The 23,147-nt window shown below is 46.5% G+C and overlaps 1 protein-coding gene across 4 annotated transcripts; it reads right to left on the reverse strand.

Moving 5' to 3' along the window:
* Positions 1–6,811: 6,811 nt before the first annotated feature.
* ZNF212 (zinc finger protein 212) lies at positions 6,812–17,635 on the reverse strand. 4 transcript variants are annotated; one of them, XM_066362965.1, is made up of 6 exons: positions 17,489–17,619; positions 15,653–15,780; positions 10,852–11,241; positions 10,638–10,764; positions 9,584–9,673; positions 6,812–8,810 (listed from the first exon to the last, which is right to left on the reverse strand). In XM_066362965.1, exons 3-6 carry the CDS (start codon positions 11,101–11,103, stop codon positions 7,966–7,968), a joined length of 1,314 nt encoding a protein of 437 aa, XP_066219062.1. In that variant the 5' UTR covers positions 11,104–11,241; positions 15,653–15,780; positions 17,489–17,619; the 3' UTR covers positions 6,812–7,965. The 4 variants fall into 4 exon arrangements, with proteins under 4 accessions (XP_066219062.1, XP_066219061.1, XP_066219058.1 ...); XM_066362964.1 differs by lacking the exon at positions 15,653–15,780 and having other exon boundaries at positions 17,489–17,635; XM_066362961.1 differs by lacking the exons at positions 15,653–15,780; positions 17,489–17,619 and adding an exon at positions 16,770–16,956 and having other exon boundaries at positions 10,852–11,285.
* Between the last annotated feature and the right edge of the window lie 5,512 nt (positions 17,636–23,147).

Below are 23,147 nucleotides of genomic sequence, written 5' to 3' on the forward strand. Positions count from 1 at the left end.
GCTTGTGTGGCAGGCCTTATAAACTCAGAGACCCGAAGTAACCATGGGATGAAATTAAAACTGACTAAAAGTGGATCGTGCTGATAGTCATGTCCTAGGGCCAGTAACTTCTCTGACAAAGGCCCATCTTCACTTGAACTGAGCCTGGCTGCTTTTTGCATCTGTGATAATATTCCTTTAGAATGTTAGTAAATTTCCTTTTTTCTGGACCCCTGACTGCACCAGAGCAGAGGCCACAAGACCCCTCATGGTTAACTGTTATGTTAACTGCTAACTCAACTTTTACAATGTATAAAAGAAGTATGTGTCTCTTCACTTTACTTTGAAATCCTACAGATTCCCGTCTTTGCTTTTTCCCACCTCCCTAATCTATCATGTCTACTTTCATGAAATTCATATAACCGCTTCTGCCTCCTTTGATAGTAATGTATAAAATAAGGTGAAAAACTGCTATCCTCTGGAGAATTTTCTTAATCTGTTGAGATTTTGCTTCCTGGCAGTTGTCGTTAGTTTGGCTTAAAATTTTTCTACAGGTCTTTTGTTTTTAGATTGATAATTTTAGAGAAGGAAGAGAGAGAAAGAAAAAGAACCATTCATGCAGTCATTGGATTCATTTTTAAAAAAAATTTTATTATTATTAATTTTTAGAGAGAGAGAAGAGAGAAAGAGGTAGGGAGGAGCAGAAAGCATCAACTCCCATATGTGCCTTGACCAGACAAGCCCAGGATTTCGAACTGGCGACATCAACTTTTCCAAGTCAACACTTTATCTGCTGCTCCACCACAGGTCAGGCTCTTTGGTGGATTCTTGTATGTGCCCTGACCAGGAATCAAACCTTTAACTTTGTCATGTCGGGATGACACTACAACCAACAGAGCTACCAGGCCAGGGCCTCTCTACAGGTTTAAATGTTTTTTACATTGACAACATCCAGTCTTCCTTTGCACATCAGCCACCATCTGGGACCCTTGCAGTTTGGGCTCCAGGCTGGGCTTGTAGCAAGAGTAAATCCACTGCTACTGATTCAGGCCATAAGGCATTTTGAATAAACCACTCAATTTAGGACCCATTCCCCTCATTTGTAAGAGCATTACTGAGGAAACCAGTTAATCCCTGAATATAAGGCAAAATGTGCTGTATGCAGTATAAATTTTCTGCCTTTTCGGCATTTCCCATTCATCTTTGTCCAACAAGCCCACAAACTCTTGTTCACATGGGGCATTAATTTTTTTTTATTTTCCAAGACCACAATTTACCAGTATTTTATAATCCTCAATATATTGGTATGACCAGTTTCTGATGAGCTCCTAGTATTAACCGAAATTAATTTTAGACTGTAATAAAGAAATAAAGGCAGTTATTTGAGCAAAAAGGAGCTCCACCCCTGGAGACACAGACTAAGTAGCAACCCAAACTGTGTTCCACCAAGACAAAGGGGCAGCCATTTTTTATGAAAAAATTCTCAGTTAGGCCCAGGTTCTCAATTAGGTCCTTAAAAAAAAATTTTTTTAATGTATTTATCTTAGTAAAAGAGGAAAGGAAAGAGACAGGAACACTATTTCAGTATGTGCCCTAACTGGGGATCGAACCAGCAGCCTCTGTACTTTGGGACAATGTTCTAAGGAACACATTAAATGAATCTTTCTTCTCAGGGTCCACACTAGGGATCTTCCCAATGCCTTTAAAATCTGAACTCTTTTTTTTTTTTTTTTTTAATTTTATTTATTAATTTTTAGAGAGGAGAGAGAGAGAAAGGGGGAGGAGCTGGAAGCATCAACTCCCATATGTGCCTTGACCAGGCAAGCCCGGGGTTTCGAACCGGCGACCTCAGCATTTCCAGGTCGATGCTTTATCCACTGCGCCACCACAGGTCAGGCCCTCCCAATGCCTTTAGCATTCATTTGCAAATTGTCTGTTAGGTTGCATTACTTCAACAAGGAATTTCATAATGAACAATTCCATGTATTGATTTGACCCCTTGTTACCTTAGAGCAGTGGTAGTCAACCTGGTCCCTACCACCCACTAGTGGGCATTCCAGCTTTCATGGTGGGGGGTAGTAGAGCAACTAAAGTATAAATAAAAAGATAGATTTAACTATAATAAGTTGTTTTATAAAGATTTATTCTGCCAAACTTAGAGAAAATCCGACATAAAGTACTTGGTAAGTAATTATTATTATATGCTTTAACTTGCTGTAACTCTGCTTTATAAATTTTATAAAGTAAAGTTACTTCCCTACTTTATAAATCACCATTACTATGGAACCTGTGGGCGGTTAGAAAATTTTACTACTAACAGAGATACAAAAGTGGGCGGTAGGTATAAAAAGGTTGACTACCTCTGCCTTAGAGTAACACTCCCTAACTTTGCCCCAAATTCCAGGGGTGCACCTCATTTGGAGAGGTATCAATTTTCAAGTGGACCCACCCATGTGTGTGAAACTTAGGAGGGGACGTATTAGTCCAGGGAGACTGGAAGTATAGCCAAGGCCCCCTTTCTCCTGGAAGCAGACAATGCTGAGCTTCCTATGCTGTGACTTCCCTTTATACCTGTTCATTCAATAAACATGGTGAGCACCAATGTGCAAAGCCCCTGTGCTGGGAGCTGTGGAGTCTGGACGCAGTTAAGACATGGTCTATCCCTGCCTTCAAAAAGCATCACATCCTATTGGCTCTACCATGTCAATCTTGTCCATGGCTCCTGTCCACTGTTCTCTTCCCACTGCCACTGGACTCTGTCAGGTTCTCATTGGCTCTTGTTGACGTCATTCAAAAACCTTCTAATATATCCCTTCACCCCAACAACAAACAACCATGATATCACTCTTGTTAGGTTAATATTCCCAAATCACACATAGATTCAGGTCACCTTTTTGCTCAAAACTTTCAGCTCCCCATTACTAATTCAATAAAATCCAAACCCCTTGGCCTGACCTGAACCTCTCTTTCCAACCACATTCCCCAATACTCTACTCCTCACATCCCACCCTCTACCCAAATGAAATGACTGGGTATTTATTTATACATGCTCATGTCTCCTGTTTTGGACCTTTCGCTCCATTTAGGATGTCCTCTTCCCATCATTAGAGGTCCAGTTCAAAAATCACATCCAAGCCTGACCAGGTGGTGGCGCAGTGGATAGAGCGTCGGACTGGGATGTGGAGGACCCAGGTTCGAGCCCCGAGATCACCAGCTTGAGTGCGAGCTCATCTGGTTTGAGCAAAAAGCTCACCAGCTTGAGCCCAAGGTCACTCAAGCAAGGGGTTACTTGGCCTGCTGAAGGCCCGCGGTCAAGGCACATATGAGAAAGCAATCAATGAACAACTAAGGTGTATGTCGCAATGAAAAACTAATGATTGATGCTTCTCATCTCTCTCCATTCCTGTCTGTCCCTATCTGACTATGAAAAAAAAAAAAAATCACGTCCAACAAAGCCTTCCCCAGTGTCCCACAACTAAATGTAATTATTCCCTGAATTCTTGCAGACCTTTGGCTTCATGTAGGACATACATAAAATATTTTAACTTGCATTACATTCGCTTAACAGCCTGTAAACCCAAGAGCAGGATCTCTGGTTTCCCATTGCATCCCTCTGCAGACTTTGCACACGGAGGCCACTTCTGTTTGTGAGGGAACAAACTCTAAGACAGACCGGAATAGCGAGCCCTTCTGGGCAAGGACTGTGCAAACGTGCACTACAGCAAGAAACGGATTTTGACAGGATGTCACTAGGCCAAAGAGCTTTGTATACTGACGTATTCTAAGTATTTAAAACAGTGCCTGGAGCCCAACCTGTGGTGATGCAGTAGAGAAAGCATCGACCTAAAACATTGAGGTCGCCTGTTTGAAACCCTGGGCTTGCCGGGTCAAGGCACATATGGGAGTTGATGCTTCCTGCTCCTCCTCCCTTCTCTCTCTCTCTCTCTCTCTCTCTCTCCTCCACTCTAAAATGAATAAAAAATAAAACGGTGCTGGCTGGCCCTGGCCAGTTGGCTCAGCAGTAGAGCATTGGCCCGGTGTGTGGAAGTCCTGGGTTTGATTCCTAGCTAGGGCACACAGGAAAAGTGCCCATCTGCTTCTCCACCCTTCTCCCTTGCCTTTCTCTCTATCTCTCTCTTCTTCCTCAGCTAAGGCTCCACTGGAGCAAAGTTGGCCCAGGCACTAAGGATGGCTCCATGGCCTCCGCCTCAGGTGCTAGAATGGCTCCAGTCTCAATAGAGCAACGACCCAGATGGGCAGAGCATAGCCCCCTGGTGGACATGCCGGGTGGATTCTGGCTGGGCGCACGCAGGAGTCTGTCTGACTGCCTCCCTGCTTCTAACTTCGGAAAAATACAAAAAAATAATATAAAATAAAATAAAACAGTGCCTGCTCAACTACTCAATCTATAGTTGTTGGCTAAGAGAAACTGGGAAGGGAAGCTTTCACGGAAGAAGATGATGAACCAACTCAGTGCAAACAGAATTTGGTTCACAGAGAAGGCATGCCTGGGAGGAAAAGCAGGGACTGTGTGTGGCGGTAGCCAAGTATGGCTTCTGCACTAAATGACAGGAGCCCAGTGTGGTGACAGCCTAGGGAACTGAGAGTGAGAACTGAAGAAACTCAGATTAGGTTGTAGGAGTCTTGAGTTCTACACTCAGAAGCTGGCCCTTCAGTGGGGCCAACTGAACGCGTGCAAGGCTCTGAGGAAAGCCCGCATCCAATCTGTGTTCTAGGAAAATAACTCTGGTGGCAAACAGATGTGATTACAGGGAGGGTGCCAGTTAGGTTGAATGGATCAGGTAGGTGGACAGAATCTTACCTGTACAAACAGGAGAAAGAAGATAGGACAGATTAGTCACTCAAGGTCTGGCATTTAACTCTTCCCTGTGTGTTGCTTCGCGTCTTCCTATTTTGATCACACCTGGTCTGCAGACAGTCCTATTTCCTGTTTTCTCCTGAGCACTGGGAAGAGCAGGCCTTCCGAGGACAACAGAGAGGCAAGAGCTTGGGTTTTTTCTGCCACTCAAGACAGCGCCTGTGTGTGCAGTGACCCCAGATCCTGTTACCATGCAGATTCTGGTTCAGTGGGTCCAAGTCTGCAATGCCACCAAGTGCCCAGGGGATGCCACTGCTGCTGGGGCAGAGACCACACTCCGGGTAACAAGGACTTTGACACCAACCTGGATACCAGGTACTTAATGGTGGGCAACCAGAAGCAACAGAGCCCGTGGTCAAGTGAAACAAGCCACCTAGGGTTCACGGCCACCTCTGCCTGCTATTCTGCCTCGCAAGTTTCTTCCTACATCTCACGTTTAAAATAGGGTAATAATAATAGCCACTGCATCGGGCCATGTGAGGATTAAGTTAGTTTGTATGTAAAGAACTTAGAACAGTGACTAGTACATGAGTGCTCAGTAAATATTAGCTATTATCACAGTAATTCGATTGCTGACCACAATTACAGCCCTGCGTCAGGGAGGACTTGTACTTGCTGGAGAAGCGGGACTCTGTCTTGTCCTTTGCTTTTACACCCACAATGCAGGGCAAAGGCTGGTCACATTACAACGCTCAACAAAGACATGGGAGGTGAGAATAATCAAGGAAGAGATCCGGGGGATCTAGGAGGCAAAAGCTGGGGCTAGGAGACTATGGAGGGATTTAGGAGAGACATTCCCAGAGTTTCTCCTGTACACAGTGGGGCGAGCCCCTTGCCAGTGCCTGTTCTGTGCCACTTCCCTCCACGTTATTTCTACACGATGACAATCCCATACCTTCCAGTGACCCAAGTTTATTATTTTTTTTATTTTTATTGCATTTTTCCAAAGCTGGGAATGGGGAGGCAGTCAGACAGACTCCCGCATGTGCCCGACCGGGATCCACCCGGCACGCCCACCAGTTGGCGATGCTCTGCCCATCTGGGGCATCGCTCTGTTGCATCCAGAGCCATCCTAGCGCCTGAGGCAGAGGCCACAGAGCCATCCTCAGCGCCCGGGCCAACTTTGCTCCAATGGAGTCTCGGCTGCGGGAGGGGAAGAGAGAGACAGAGAGGAAGGAGAGGGGGAGTGGTGGAGAAGCAGATGGGTGCTTCTCCTGTGTGCCCTGGCCGGGAATCAAATCTGGGACTCCTGCACGCCAGGCCGACGCTCTACCACTGAGCCAACCGGCCAGGGCCCAAGTTTATTTTTATCTACTTATTTCTTCCTTTATTTCCTCGTAGCCAACTCACTCCTCTCGTGGATGAATGTAAAGCCTTTACTGTGTAATATTTCATTTCTATGTGTTCTTACAAAATGTTTTGCTTATGTGCATTTTAAATTTGCATAAATGGCACTGTTGTAAATCTCATTCAATTTCTTACATTTTCCACCCAGCCTTGTATAAGATCTGTATGTTTAAGATCTAACCATGTGACTATATGTATATTGAAGCCCCTATTCCCAATTGCTACCCAGCACTCCCTGGTGCATCTGCCCTCTCTACCTACTGCCTTCCAACAGGCTCCCAGACTATCTGCAGCCCTCAACCACTGCAACCCACATGCCCTCTTCTCATCTGTCCTAGATTTAAGTCAGGCCTCTGTTGGAGGCCTGACATGATAGGGAGGTCAGGAACCTCCCTACCATGGTCCCAAGAGGGTTGTTTGCTTGATTTACTGATTTTACAGAGAGGACAGGAGAGAGAGATAGAACATCAATCTGTTCCTGTATGTGTCCTGACCAGGAATCAAATCGGCAACCTCTGCACTTCGAAATGATGCTCTAACCAACCGAACTATCTGACCAGGGCCCAGGAGTGTAATTTTGACAACTGGAGAAAAACATCTGACATGAGCACTTTTTTTTTTTTTTGCCAGTAGCAAGTTTTATTCTAAGCAACTGCAAGTCATCAAAGGGGACACTCACACAGGACCCAGGAGCCCACTCCCAAACAGTGCAGCAGGCATTCAACACCCCTGGGAAACAAGCACCGTGCACCTTTTTTCCATCATCGCTGGGACAGGCAATTCCAGAACACTAATTTGGAAAGTGTGTCATCTGAACAACCTCAAGGAACAACTGTTGGTCTAACAAGAACAAACTCAAATATCCAAGGATACAAGCTGAACAACCTTAAGTAACAAAGGAGTTGTCTACCCTGTGCGGCTGTGGAACCAGACACGGACCTGGATGGAAGGGAAGCGAGCTGTGGGGAGATACCTGAGCTCTGAACTCCCGGGAGGAAGCAGCTCCGTGCTCTTGGCTCCTGTACCAGACTCCTTGTTCTCAGCCGGGCTTTGGGGTCCATCCTTACTGCTCTCTCCCTCTTGGTCCTTTTGAGTTGGTGAGCCCCATCTGAGAGTGCTAAGACCCCCACAATAGGGAGCCCGTGCTATGCACCCTGATTTATGACCTAACTAAGTGTGGGCGGGCTATAAGAGCCCCAGAAATGATTCCCTCCCAGAGGGCAGGCCCAGTCCCCATGTTAGGAACAACTTCTACAACTTTGGAAATTAAAAAACAAATGTCGGGCTGTATTTTTTTTTAAGTCAACTAAAATCTAATTCCAAAAAGGTTGTTCAGAGCAGGGTGAGCAGTTCTTTTAAGTTATTTCTTCTACTTGTTATTAACATGAAGACTACAAAAGAGGAAATAGAGGGATACGCTTCCCAGACTCTCTGTACACCTGTTCACACCTTTGGCCCAACGCCACCCTGTGGGAAGACCTGAAATGCTGTGACAGGCCCTCGACCCAACCCTGGTCCACAAGCATCAGCGTGGATGGGAACACCCGAGACTCGAAGGTGCCGCAGACACGGCAGACCCAGCAGCAGGGCAGAGAGCAAGTAAACAGCAGGTAGACAGCCCATCCCGCTGCTCGGCTGAGGGAGGGCCAGTCAGAGCGCCCCCCTCTGGAAGAAGTCAGTCCCTGGCTCTGCACAGTGTCTCTTTGGGGGACCAATGCCAGCCTCCTTGGCGCCCCCGGATGGGCAAAGGGCTGGCCCCCTTAAAGCAGGCCATTGGGCCTGCCGGGCTCCAGCACCAGCCCTCCGCGCTCCCGCTGGTGGATCTTCTGGTGCTGCAGGAGGTGCTGCTTCTGCACAAAGCTCTTCTCGCACTCAGAGCAGCTGTAGGGCCGCTCACCTGTGTGGATGCGCTGGTGGCGCACCAGGTCTGATGGGTGGCTGAAGCTCTTGCCGCAGTACCCACAGATGAGCGAGCTCCGGCTCTTCCTCCAGGGGATGCGGCCGGGCAGGGCCACCAGGCTGTTGGGGGAGAACCTCTCCTGGACACGGGGGCCACTGCTGGGCCCCTCCTGCAGGTGGCAGCGCTGGTGGGTCACCAGGCTCACCCTGCAGCTGAAGCTCCTCATGCACACGTCACACTGATGCAGCTTGGTCTTCCGGGATGGGGGCTTCAGCCGTGGCCTGGGCCTCAGGCTCTCCTCAGGCTCAGAGGCAGTGGCAGACTCCCACCCGGAGTGGGCTCGCAGGTAGGAGGCCAGCTGCTGCTCGCAGCGGAAGCTGAGCTCGCACTCAGAACACCCGAAGGGGCCGGACGTGTCCCTCGGCAGCGCCAGGCCCGGCCCGTATTCCGGACCCAGCTGCATCTGCCTGTTCAAGTTCTGCTTCGGGGGGCAGCTGCGACCTCGGCCACTGCCCTCAGTGGGCTCGAGACTAGTGTCCCCGGGATCCGACTCCAAGAGGACAGAGCCACCCTGGCCATCCCAGAGCACGGTCTGCTCTGGGCTCAGGAAGGCCTGCTCCTCCACGATGCCCTGGAACTCCCCAGGAAGACCCTCGGAGCTCTCCTGTGGGTACTCTATCTCTTGCTTGATCACAACCCCTTCTGCTGCCAAAACAAAGAAAAGCAACAAGAAGATCACATTCTAACCCCTTTGGTTACTTTGGAGCTAAACAGATACCTATGAATTCCAGATGGGATCAAATCAAAGAATTCAGAACAATTTGGAGAAGGGTGATACTGATGGGGCCCTAAAACCTGAGCAATGAAACCTATGCTCAGGTCGAGACATGCTGGTTGGAAATCCAACTATATTATTCTCATAGAACAACATTACAAATGATAGTCCTCCAAGAGTGTCCACAAATTTGTATCCCATCTCTGAAAAATGGCTAACTATACTGAAAAACTATACTAATTTAGGAGAGTGTAAAAATAATAACATTTTTAAAACCCACCCAATCCTATAGCTCAAACATTCATGTATCCAGCTGTGTTCTTCCTGCATATTCTCCCCAAATTCCCTGGCTTACAAATGCTTTTCCCTCACCCACCCGCCAGCTCCAGCTCCAGCTCCAGCTCCGCAGCTGGGACCAGCCTGATTGCCAATGCTCTGAGGCTTCTACTACGGCCTGGTAAGAACACTGCCCTGTAGGGCATGAAGAAGTCTGACTCCGTAGGTCATGAATCTCAAGGACTCCACAGAGTGGTAAGGGGTTAAGACACACACACATAAGAGGTGAACTGATGATAATCATAAAAGAGCCTAGAATAAATAAATGAGGCTACTGATAATCAGCCTTTGGCAGTTTAGCAGTGTGAAAACTCATTATACGCTGTGGGGAGTCGGGAGGGGAATGGAATATTCTGGAGCCACTCACCTGGGTGGACACCACCAAGGCCTTCCTCCTCCAAGTCACCCAGCATCCCTGTACCCAGCTCTGCCTCTCCTTCTGGCTGGCCAAGGACCTCTGGGTTGGAAATGACACAGTGTGAGCCCAGGAGAGAGTAAAAATCTCTTGGCACTCGGGTCATATGCCAATGAGCAGGGTGACCAATGTCAAGGAATTGATATTAAAACTTCCTAAGGTTCAAAGTCTTGTTCTTGTCACTTTCCCCTAGCAGTTGGGGACAATTAGAAAATTATAGCCCATTGGAATAATGGATTCTGCTAAACACCCCCATTGAACCCCCACCCTTAGCCAGCGGTGGATCAGGCAGTCAGCGGCAAGGAACACCACTCATCTGCCCACCACCACGACCCCACAAGTGTGTCGTTTCAGTTGTTGCTTCCCTTCCGGTAGCTGATTGCTAAAGCACTGCAACGAAAGCCAGGTAGTCATCCTCCACCTGGGATGGACAAGGCAACAGCCACCGGCAGAACACTGGGTCCAGCCGAGGTCACAGTGGCCTCTCTGACCTGTTTGCCACTTTCCTACCCACGCCACTCTGCTCATCACAGCGTCCTATGCTACAAACCTCCATGGACCGAGGTTGTAAAATATCTGTCTACCAAACAAAACACATGTATAATGTCATAACTAATATTTTGCATATCAAGATATGTATCTGTGAAGCAGCACTTCTGATCACCACAAAATAAACACTGAGACTACGAAAGGCTGTAATTCCTGCCAAGTGCCAAAGACAAGTTTTGGTTAGCCTGTGCTGCCTGTCTCATCCTGAGTGACAAGGGATTTCTTATCAAACAGACTTAAGTACTAAAAACAGCATGGGGACCCCTGGCCATATTACAGTATAAAGCACATGATGACATCTACTAGGAAATATTATCAAGATCTGACTATGTGACCATGACCACAGGGAAGAGAGGCACAGCACTGTGACCATTCCCCATGCCCTGGTCCACGGAGGCCCTGGAGATGCCCCCCCCCCCACCACCACTGTCTGAGCACCGCAGGCGGGACCACTTACTCAGGGAGACCAGCGTCTCGTAGTTGCTCATCATAACGTTCCGGTACAGCTCTTTCTGCCAGTCCTCCAAGTTCTCCCACTCCTGCTCTGAGAAACAGACTCCATCATTCTCCAGTGACCGGGACACCTGGAATCACAAAGGTCATAATGAGCGCCTCTGGTCTCAGCCACGAGGGAAGAACCAGCAATTCCCAATCTAAAATAAAAGGACTACCCTAGGGGCCTCGCTGGTACTGCCCGGGGGCAGCCGCAGGACCCAGAAGTTCCTGTTCCTCAGCAGGTTCTCCATGTTCTCCAGCCGCCTCTGCAGCAGCCCGTACTCCTGCAGCAGGGTCCCCAGCACAGCCCATTTGCCCTCCAGCTGGTTCCCGAACTCCACAGCCGTCTTCTCGAAGTCGGCCAGCTTCTTCTCGGCAGTCCCCATGCGCCGCTCCAGGCTCTGCAGCTGGGCGGCCTGGGACTCCATCTTCTTTTCCACGGTCTCGATGGCGGCCAGCACAGTCAAGAGCGAGAGCTCTGTGCTCTGCAGACATGAGTTCTTCTCCGTCTCTTCAGGGCACAGCGTGGAGGAGGGCAATGGTGTGGAGCGGCGCTTCCTCCTGTTCTGAAGCACGAGACACAGCGTCAGTCTGTCAGTCAGTGTCATCTCTGAACATCGAGAAAAGCAGACATGTCCATTGGGCCCAGCAGCCCTTAGAGCTAGTACCTAGCCTCTCCATGTTTTTAAAATGTTTATTGTGCCTGACCGGGCAGTGGCGCAGTGGATAGAGCGTTGGACTGGGATGCGGAGGACCCAGGTTTGAGACCCCGAGGTCGCCAGCTTGAGCGCAGGCTCATCTGGCTTGAGCAGAAAGCTTACCAGCTTGGACCCAAGGTCGCTGGCTCGAGCAAGGGGTTACTCAGTCTGCTGAAGGCCCGCAGTCAAGGCACATATGAGAAAGCAATCAATGAATAACTAAGGTGTCGCAACGAAGAACTAATGATTGATGCTTCTCATCTCTCTCCGTTCCTGTCTGTCTGTCCCTAGCTATCCCTCTCTCTGATTCTCTCTCTGTCCCTGTAAAAAATAAAAATAAAAAAAATAAATAAAATGTTTATTGTAACTTCTGCGCTCCGAAACAATGCTCCAACCAACGAAGCAGGGGCTAGCCTCTATACTTCTTTAAACTTTTTTAACTTAAAATGTACATTATTTTGTATTCTTTTTTTATATAATTTTTTTTTATTTTTTATTCATTTTAGAAAGGAGAGAGAGAGAGAGGAGAGAGAGAGAAGGGGGGAGGAGCAGGAAGCATCAACTCCCATATGTGCCTTGACCAGGCAAGCCCAGGGTTTTGAACCGGCGACCTCAGCATTTCTAGGTCAACGCTTTATCCACTGCGCCACCACAGGTCAGGCCTATTTTGTATTCTGATACTGCCAATTATACAGGTACATTATAACAAAATATACTGAGAAGTAAGAAGGAAGGAAAGAGGGAGGATCATGTAAATTACCACTCTCCGGAAATAAGTTGTTAGAATTTTGGTGTATTTTCCATCTTTTAACTTATTTCTTTTTCAACAAAATTGAAATTGTACTGTACATATGTTGTGTTAACCGTGTTTCACATGCACCATATTTTCTGACTTTTCTGTGTCAGGATTCATTTTTTAAACCAATTCTTTCTATTTGATATTTTGGGCTATTAGTGATATTTTGCCCTGACATACAATATAATTTACACCTACCCTTTTATAAAAGATTTTACTTATTAATTTTAGAGAGAGGAGAGAGAGAAAAGGGGGAAGAGCAGGATGCAGCAACTCATAGTAGTTGCTTCTCTTATGTGCCCTGACTGGGCAAGTCCTGGGTTTTGAACCGGTGACCTCAGCATTTGACCCTTTATCCACTGAGCCACCACAGGTCAGGCACCAATCTTTTTTTGATTAGCATTAACCTGGTATGTTTTCATATTCAACCATTTCTACAGCTTTACCCTTTAGTTGTATCTGTTATAAACCATATGGTTTAATTACCTCCATCCTACCCATTTTTTCCTTTTTCATTTAACCCATTTACATGTATTCTAATTGTGGACCTATGTTTTTTTTTTAACCTTTTCTGTGTGATTCAACCCATCTTTCATTTTTGTCCTTGCCTTTAGATTTTTTTTCCCCCCGTTGTGGCACTTTAGTTGTTCATGGATTGCTTTCTCATATGTGCCTTGACCGAGGGGCTACAGCAGACCAAATGACCCCTTACTCAAGCCAGTGACCTTGGGTCCAAACTGGTGAGCTTTGCTCAAACTAAATGAACCCACGCTCAAGGTCGCCAGCTGGCGACCTTGGGGTCTTGAACCTGGGTCCTCTGCATCCCAGTCCTATGCTCTATTCACTGCACCAACGCCTGGTCAGGCTAGATTTATTTTTCTTATTTTATTACCCCCCCTTTAAGTTATATACTCCATTTCTAGTCTTTTAGCAATGATCCTAGAAATTACAGGGGGCATACCTAGAGACCTGAAACATCTGAATTCTGATCACTTCTTCCTAACCTTTACATCAATGATGCCATGGATTTTGATTCTGCCTTTGTTTTTTACTGTGCAAGTGATACTGTTTCAGTCCATCGATACTTGTTTAGACTGACCCACTTTTATGCATCATTATACCTTCTCCGTTTTAGACTTTCCAATTGGGATGATCTTCCTTCTATCTGACGTATATCCTTTAGAATTTTCTTTAATGATAGTGTACTGGTGGCAAACTATCAGTTTTAATTTGTCTACAAATATCTTTTCTTTACTCGTTATTTTTTTAAAATAAATTAGTGTTATGAATTAAAGTACTTATTTTTTTTCTTTTGAGAGAGACAGGAACGAAGAGAGATGAGAAGCATCAATCATCAATTTTTCGTTGCGACACCTTAGTTCTTCATTGATTATTTTCTCATATGTGCCTTGCTTGACAGAGGGGGGTAATGGGGGCTCAAACTGAGCCAGTGACCCCTTGCTCAGGCCAGCGACCTTGGGATACTTTTGATGATCCTATGCTCAAGCTGGCGTGGTTACCCCATGTTCAAGCTGGTGAGCTCGCGCTCAAGCAGGCGACCTCAGGGTTTCGAACCTGGGATCTCAACATTTCAGGTCAACACTCCATCCTCTGTGCCGTTTAAAGGTAAACTGTTTTTTTCTCTGGCTGCTTTTAAGAATTCCTTCTGCTTTATATTCTCTACTTTCACTACTATATATCTAAGTAGAGATTTAAAAACATTTTTTTTACATATTGATTTTAGATAGGAAAGGAGATATGAGAGAAACATTGATTCGTTGTTCCAGTTATTTATGCATTCATTGGTTGATTCTTGTATGTGCCATGACTGGAGATCAAACCCACAACCTTGGCATATTGGCATGATACTCTCCAGTGGTTGGCAAACTGCGCCTCCCGAGCCACATGCTGCTCAATCAGATTGAGGATGGTTTTAGCAAAGACCAATTTAGAAGTACCCTAATTAAGTTAGTAACAATGTACCTACCTATATAGTTTTAAAAATTTGGCTCTCAAAAGAAATTTCAATCTCTGTACTATTGATATTTGGCTTTGTTGACTAATGAGTTTGCTGACCACTGCTCTAGCCAACTGAGCTACCTGGCCAGGGCTTAGGTAGAGATTTCTTCTCGTTTATCTTGATTGGGATCTACTGGGTTTCTGTGTATTAGTATTTGCACCTGTCCAACAGTACCCTCAGCTATTAGCTACTCATCAATTATGGCCTCCAGTGGCCTCCAGGAGGAATCCAGGTTCCTCCTGGATTTTCAATATGTTTTTCTTCTGGAATTTCAATATCTGAAATCTTTGAAGGTCTCATTTTGTTGCCCATTATTTTTACTGACTTTCCCTCACAGTTTTTGGGTAGGTAATTTTTTAAATTGAGAATTCATTTTTTAAAAATTATATCTATGAGAATTATTTGAAGTCTGAGTTAAACGGAGACTCTCCCACCACCCCAGAAGTTTCACATTTATTTTTGATAGCTGGAGGCTCTACTTTAAATTCCCTGTGTGAGGCTTCTTGGACCATCCAGGGCATACAAAATCAGGCAATAAACCCACCAGAGAACCACCATGAATGTTCATGGGGCACCTTGCACCCATCTCCTGGCACCAAGGTCTGACATGTGTACTTTTCTCTGCAATCACACACAGGGTTAAGAGTTTCCAGTCAGTTCACCCTGAATATTGATTGCCCTTTGAAGTCTCAGCTTTACGGGATTCAGGCAGGAGGCTTCCTGGACTTCTACCTCAGGCTCTGAGCTTTGCCTTCTGTTTTCTAAGCTCCCTGAGGTCATAAACACCACAGATGAAGGCTCAGCAAAAGCCTTCAAAGTTCGTTTCAGAATCTTATTTACCTCTTAAGAGCTCTCTCTTTCATTTCGTTTTTGAGCTCCAAGAACCTTTTTTTTTTTTTTTTTTGGTTTTTATTTATTCGTTTTTAGAGGGAGGAGAAAAAGAGAGAAAGAGAGAGAAAAAATGGGGGAGGAGCAGGAAGCACCAACTCCCATATGTGCCTTGACCTGGCGAGCCTGGGGTTTTGGCCCGGTGACCTCAGCATTCCAGGTCGATGCTTTTATCCACCAAGCCACCACAGGTCAGGCGCAAGTACTCTACTAACATACATTTCAAATATATTTGTGTTCTCTTCCCAGCATTTTTAGTTGATTTCATCATGGTACCTACTTGAGCACACTGTCAAATACAGAATTCTCATCTGGAGAGAAAATGTCTGAGAATAGAAATACAACCAAGGGCAATTTAAATACATTCTACAATAACAGATCCATAAGTTACTTAAAGCGTAGTTTTGAATGTGGGAGGATCTTTAAGGGTTCCTTTTAACAAGATCTGTTTATGACATGTAAGTAACTGCACTGACCAGGCAGGAAGAAGCATTCTGGAAGTCAGTAAACTTGTCCTCCTGCCCCACTTTAATACTAATTTGGTCTTGAGGAAGAGCCAAGTCTTTGACTATCACCTTAGCTAAAGGAGTCGGAGGAGGTAAATACTGTAAACATCTGTGTCTTGTCTTCACAGTTCAACTGTCAGAGAGCAAACACTGTGTTTTTCTCCAAGTCTTCCAGTCCTTCCCTTAGTTCTTACCCACTTCTTACAAGAATCAAATACAAGTGCATCTTGCTCAAGGTAAAGTCTGCACCACTGAACTCCATAGCCCTCAATTCTCACAAGACCTCCTATGATTCTGAAAGTGTTTCCAGACCAGGAAATGCTGCTTTAAAAATCAATTAGCAGCCCCAGCCTGGGAGCTCAGTTGGTTAGAATGTCTGTCCTCTGAATGCGCCAAGGTTGCAAGTTCGATCCCCCGTCAGGGCACACACAAGAATCAACCAATGACTGCAAAAATAAATGGAACAACAAATCGATGTTCCTCTCTTTCTCCCTTCCTCTCTCTCTAAAAATCAATAAATACCGATCCCTGGTCGGGGCACATATTCTCTCCCTTCCTCTCTCTCTCTCAAAATCAATAAATATTGATCCCTGGTCAGGGCACACACTCTCTCCCCCTTCTTCTCTCTCTCAAAATCAATAAATATCGATCCCTGGTCAGGGCACACACAAGAATCAACCAACGAATGTATAAATAAGTGGAACAACAAATCGATGCTTCTCTCTCTCTCTCTCTCCCTTCCCGTCTCCCTCTAAAAAGTCAATAAATTTAAAAAAGAAAAACCAATTAGAGCTGGCCAGGCTCACTTGGTTAGAGCGTCCTCCCAATATGCCAAGGTTGCGGGTTCCATCCTCGGTCAATGAATGCATACATAAGTGGAATCATCAGTCGATGTTTCTCTTTCTCTTCCTTCCTCTCTCTCTAAAAATCTATATATAAAAATTTTTAAATATAAAATAAAAGCCCTGGCCCGGTAGCTCAATGAATGCACAAATATGTGGAACAGCAAATTAATGTTTCTCTCTCTCTAAAAATCAATTAAAAAAGAAACAAACAAAAAACAAATTCCAACTGCCCTTTCCATAGCATATCCTCTTGTATTATCAAATTAATCACTACTTTCGAATAACGTGAGCATGTCCGACAGAGCCCGCAGAAACCCTAAAGAGACTCTGTAGCAACTAACCCAACACGCGCAATGTGCAGCGAAGAACACAGAGGCCCCGGGCCGGACGGCCGAGAGCGGAGTGACGGCTGAAACCCGGTTTCCTGCCTCTACGCCCAGCATTTTCCCGACCCCCTGCTCCGCGTCCTGACATCCCGGAATGCGGATGGACGGGGCAGGACCCGACAGCTTCCCGAACAAAACCCGGCAACTACGCGGCGAGATAACACCTGCCCCCCCGCCCCGCCCCGGGGCGACCAGCCCAGCCCGACGCCAGCCTTGCGGCGGCCACCCCGGGACACAAGTCCGGAGCGGGACAATGTGCGAAACACAATGGCCGAGGACGAGCTGACTGGCTGCGGGGAAGCCACGAGCCCCCCGAGGTCTCCGGAGCTTCCCCGGGCGGGCTCCGGAGACAGCGACGGGGAAACCCAGACTTTCCGATCCGCGCCACCTTCTTCTCCAAGCCTAGAAACGCGCTTTTTCCGGGGTCGCTCCCAAGCCCGACCCCACGGAACGAGCCTCCGAGAAGTTTCCCGGCGGAGGCGCGTGGAGCTGGGGCTCCGCCCGACGCGGAAGGCACGAACCGGACAGTGGAGGGCAGAGCCCCCTCTGGGTCGCGGGGACAGCTCCGCGCTCGCTGGCGCCAGCGGCAGCCCAGGGGGCACCCAGCCTCGCAGCGGGGTCCCGCCGTCCCGAACGCGCCCTCCCACCCTGAGCCGTGCCAGGAGCACTCTTACCCGAGCCGGCGCCGATTCCGCCATGGCTGCCAGTCGCCCGTCAACAGCGCAGCCCCGCCTGGTAGCCCTCGGACAGCGCGCCGCTCCACTGGGCGCCCCCTGCCGCTCCTCGTAGCGACCACCAGAGCCGTGTTGACACAAGGTGCATTGTGGGAGTGCCGCCCTCCTGGGCCAAGGCCGGCACCAGACGCTCGTACTTAGCGCGCCGGATTTCCATTGCACCCCCGTGCGGCCGGAGGGCGAAGAGCAGCACCGCATTTAGGGCCCCAGGGTTGCTGGGTTCGGAACTTGAGGCAAACCCACCAGAGTTAGTGTGTGTTTGGCTTTTTTTTAGGTGCCCATCGCTCTGCTGGGTGCTTTGAAAGATTACAAAATGTATAACACTCAAAGTTGGCTCTGAGGGAAGAATAGGTCATTTAGTTGGGGAAAAGAGCCATGGTCCCAAATGGCAAGGGTTGTATTTCAAAATTTTCCTTTTTAGAAACCAGATACACACTTCCCATCTTTCAAGCGCCCAGGCCAACCCATTGTAGCCTATTCATTATATACTGCTCACAAAAATTAGGGGATATTTCAAAATGAATATGAAGCAATAAAAAAAAGCATTTGATATTTTTTTTATTAAATAACATCAGAAAAGCAAACATAAGTCAAAGAAAGTTGTTTGATTATGCAAATGAGATGCAAAACCAACTTTTGTTTCATTGACTAAAACACACTGTACAAAAGGCTTAAAGTACTAGATATCTGCACATTCCCTGATCCTCTAATTTTTGTGAGCAGTGTAATAATCACATTCCTTGGAAACCCCAAGATAGCAATGATTTCAAATATTTAATCCAGTGCACAGGCTACATTTTAAATGATACAGGTGGAGTTTTGTATACACAGTTGCCTAGTTTGTAACATATTGTCTCTATAGAGACTTGCAATGAACTTCCACTTCCAATGGTAGAGGTAAAGCGCTTCCCCTGAGAACCAAACTCATGTTTACATGACTGAGTCCTTCTTAGCATGCAGGGCTCATGTCAGACGTTACCTCCTCAGAGAGAGATTCCCTGGCCACCCTATCTACAGCCAAACCTCTCCCTCCATCCCAATCCTCAGTCTAGTTAGTGACCCTCCTTGAAAACTTTTCCATAGCATTTACCACGGTCTGAAATCACCTCATTTTTTCATCTGTGTACATGATCATTATATCTTTTTCCCTAAAATGTCCCTCCACAGTACTTCTATTTCTTGCACACAGAAGAAATATTTTAGGATGATTGAAGAGCAAATCAGAGAGCAACACTAGGAAAAGTCACCTCCAAGAGAAGGCATGATGCCCAGGGAGACTGGTTGGATCACTGATGTATCTAAAAAATGGGCCAGGTGGAAGAAACTAGTCAGCCATGGAAAGACCTCCAGGGTCTGACTTACTCTCTCTGGCCAACAAAAGCTTACTGCAGGGACAGAAAATAATATATCAAGCCTGTGGAGACAGCCCTGGCCCAGTGCCTCAAAGGATAAAGCGTCATCCAGGCGCACCGAGGTCACGGGTTCGATCCCTGGTCAGGGCACATACGGGAAGCAATCAATGAGTGCACAACTAAATGGAACAGTTAAGTGAAACAAGTTGATGCATCTTTCTCTCCTTCCCCCACCCCTTCTGTGCTCTCTCTCAATCAATGGGGGGGGAAAAGATTGTGGAGACAGACTTATCAGAACATAAGATACTGAGCCTGTTAAATGGTTCAGATATAGAACTCACACACACTATTTCATTTTTCTATGTTCACCAGACAACCTTATGCTGATGCAGGCCCCCACGTAGCTATTGAGAGACAACATGCAGGTCAGGCTGATGCAACTGCCCACCCACCCCTGGAAATTATTAAATTGATACTCTGGCTTATCTGTCAGTCAGTGTCTTGAGAGTCAGCATGATTCAGCATCCCTGACTGTGAGTCTGAAACTCTATTAGAATATTTAGATCAAATTTCCAATGTGCAAGGGAGGCAGTGCCAGGCACTGTTTTGCAGGGTCATGGGCTTTTGAAGATGGTTTCTTAGTGAGTTAGAAAGTGGGGCCTGACCTGTGGTGGCACAGTGGATAAAGTGTTGACCTAGAATGCTGAGGTCATTGGTTCAAAACCCTCGTCAAAGTGCATATAGGAGTTGATGCTTCCCACTCCTCCCCTTATCTCTCTCTCTCTCTTTCTCTCTCTCCTCTCTAAAATGAATAAATAAATAAAAATTATTTTTAAAAAGGAGAGGGCAAGGAGTGAGACCATCCGGGTCCCTAGTCCAGCACAGCAACTCACTAGATGTGAACTTTGGGCAAGTCATTCACTTATTTCAGTTTCTCATTATTAGTGGAACATAATAGCATCTCATAGAGTCGTTGTGCAGACTAAATGAGTTAGTTCAAGTGCTTAACACAGTGCCTGCCATCCTAAGAGCTCAAGACGCACTCATGATTGCTATTATTCTTTGTGTCCTGACTCCTTCACTAAGTGGTGTGGTACATGCTCACTGTGCCCCAGTGTCTTCCCACTGGGAACATGAACTCCATATTGAAAAGCTGTCGATGGAATGAAAAGAAATGACATTGTGTGAATAAAATGCAGACGTAGCTCAGTGCCTGGCGCATAGCAAGCACTTGATAACAGGCGGTTTTCCTGTTTGGGCTGCCTTTGCTTTGGCAAGGTCTCAGCCTTGAGCGACAATGAACTCATGAAGATAAATGTTTCCTTGTTGTCGCTGAGAAGGCACCCGTTTGTCCTTTCCCAATGACACTCAGATCTTGACCCACGCCTTTGAATAAACTTTTATGTTTTGGGGAGTTCCAATGGCCATGACAAGATTTATTAAAGTGGAAAGTACACTTTCAGAGGGAGAGAGAGAGCGCGGGCAGGCTCAAAGAGCAACTGCCGAACATACTTTTTTTTTTTTTTTTAATTTTTAATTTTTTTTATAGGGACAGAGAGAGAGTCAGAGGGATAGACAGGGACAGACAGACAGGAATGGAGAGAGATGAGAAGCATCAATCATCAGTTTTTCGTTGTGACACTGTAGTTGTTCATTGATTGCTTTCTCATATGTGCCATGACCGCAGGCCTTCAGCATACCGAGTAACCCCCCCGCTCGAGCCAGTGACCTTGGGTCCAAGCTGGTGAGCTTTTTGCTCAAGCCGATGAGCCCACGCTCAAGCTGGCAACCTCGGGGTCTCGAACCTGGGTCCTTCCGCATCCCAGTCTGAACCTGGGTCCTTCCACATCCCAGCTCTATCCACTGCGCCACCGCCTGGTCAGGCCAAACATACTTTTAAATAATTATTCCCCTTGGTGCTGGCGGTATCAGAGAAGTCAATATATGTACTTTTAGGACCTACATCCTGTCATTGGTGGGATGATTGAAACATGCAGAGCTGAATGTGACCTTGGATATGTTCTCACCCACCTCCTCATTTTTAGGGACAGAAATGTAGTCTTTGAGTCACAAATGACAGTTTAAAATGCTTTAAAATATTTACCTGGACCTTTAAATGTTCTGTTGGATGATTCATAGCATATACAGTGTGTCTGTAAAGTTAGGGTGCACTTTTGACCGTTACAGGAAAGCAACAAAAGATGATAGAAATGTGAAATCTGCACCAAATAAAACGAAACCCCCCCCAGTTTCTGTAGAATGATGTGGCAGCATGTGCGCGTGTGCATGCACAGGTGATGACATAACACTGTGTAGACAGCGGAGCAGCCCACGGCCATGCCAGTCAAGATGTGGACAGTACAGAGGAAAGTTCAGTGTGTTCTGTAGTTCGCTAAATTCGAATCCGTGACCAAAGTGCAACGTGAATATTGGCACGTTTATAACGAAGCACCACCACATAGGAATAACATTACTTGGTGGGATAAGCAGTTGAAGGAAACCAGCAGTTTGGTGGAGAAACCCCGTTCTGGTAGGCCATCAGTCATTGACGAGTCTGTTGAGGCTATACGGGATAGCTACCTAAGGAGCCCTAAAAAATCTGTGCGTGAGCCCACATCGAACTGCACTGAATAGGTATGAAACTGGGAGAGTTTTCCTTTTATTTGGTGCAGGTTTCACATTTCTATCGTCTTTTGTTGCTTTCCTGTGACCGGTCAAAAGGGCACCATGACTTTATGGACACACTGTATATTGGCATATACATGCTTGAACATATTTTATTCTACTTAGTAGAGACCCTTCCTATTGTGTTCCCCTTATGGTCCTGCAAGTCTTTAGAGAGCAGGGGACATGTCCTTTGTGTACCTTCTCTAAAAAAAAACCCCACCAATAACACCCTCAAAACAAAAGCACCTGGTGGGGTGCACTAGGCTTGTAGATCAGTGAGAATCCACCCTAGCATGAACACGCTTGCTTCACCCCCCCCCCCCCCGTGTACATGTGTGAAGTGGACATCTGATAACTATGTCAGCTTAGCATGTTTCCTTTACTCTGGGCATATCACCTCGTTCCCTTTGGGGCCTTCTCCAGTATGGAAGGACATATAAGAAGCTCTTAGCAGTGGATACTTCTCAACAGGGAGTCAGGCAGGAAAGAGCTTTACCCTTCAATGTCATATATTTTTTAAAGCATTTGAATTTTTACTGTGTGCATTCACTTTTAAATTAAAGGTTAATTTTAATTAACACACTATCAGAAGGAAAATTAAAACCCACTCCAAAATAGGCCCTTCAGGAAATGGACTTGCAAGGGTCCACACTTGGGATCCATGTTGCCTGGCAGAGGCCCACCTCGACTGTCACCTTTGGTAAGTACCAGGGTAGCGACCACTCCAGGACTCCCCAGGGGTCAGCGCTGAAGGTTGAGGTGACTCCTGGCACAGCTGACAGGCTCTTGACACAAAGGGTCCACCAGAGTAGGATGCAGGAACCAGGTACTAAGCATCAGCACTCTAACTCGCTCAGTCACTAAAACTCTTTGGGAATCACTCCTTGTGGGCAAAATAGATACAATTGAACTATGTGCCCAAATGTTTCAAACCCATGTCTCAATCCTGATTTCTCGTCTTTATACTTTTTTTTTTTTTGTGGGAGAGACAGAGAGAGGGACAGACAGACAGGAAGGGAGAAACATCAATTCTTTGTTGGGGTTTCTTAGTTGTTCATTGATTGATTTCTCATATGTGCCTTGACCCGGGGGGGAGGGCTACAGCAGACCGAGTGACTCCTTGCTCGAGCCAGCGACCTTGGGCTCAAGCTGGTGAGCTTTGCTCAAACCAGATGAGCTTGCGCTCAAGCTGGCAACCTCAGGGTCTTGAACCTGGGTCCTCCGCACCCCAGTCCGACCCTCTATCCACTGTGCCACCGACTGGTCAGGCTGTCTTTATACTTTTAACAATCTCCCAAATCTGTTGCTCTTATTTTCTATTTTTAAATTATGAAAAGTTTGATTTTATTTGCCTTTGAAAAGCTGAATACTACCCCCTTTCCCCAAAAATACAGGACTAGAGTCCCTTCTGCTCTAACAATATTCCATTGAACTTGTCTAATTTCTCAACTTGTTTTCTTAAAATTTGCCTCTGTCCAGAAGAATGAAGGGGGTAAAAACATCCCAGTTAGCATAGTTCCACAGAGGCTTTCCTGTACAAAGCCAAGCTGCAGAACCCTCGGCCTCGCGAACATACAGTC

The sequence above is a fragment of the Saccopteryx leptura genome, chromosome 2 (genome assembly GCF_036850995.1).
Source record: "Saccopteryx leptura isolate mSacLep1 chromosome 2, mSacLep1_pri_phased_curated, whole genome shotgun sequence".
NCBI classification, from domain to species: Eukaryota; Metazoa; Chordata; class Mammalia; order Chiroptera; family Emballonuridae; genus Saccopteryx; species Saccopteryx leptura.

Excerpts from the sequence above, each read along its gene's own strand:
- ZNF212 (XM_066362961.1), bottom strand. The coding sequence starts at position 16,902 with ATGTCAGGACGCGGAGCAGGGGGTCGGGAAAATGCTGGGCGTAGAGGC. Across the intron at positions 9,674-10,637 it reads CGAGACGCTGGTCTCCCTGA|AGGTCCTTGGCCAGCCAGAA; the intron begins GTAAGTGGTCCC and ends TTTCCAACCCAG. Across the intron at positions 8,811-9,583 it reads CCTTGGTGGTGTCCACCCAG|CAGAAGGGGTTGTGATCAAG; the intron begins GTGAGTGGCTCC and ends TTGTTTTGGCAG.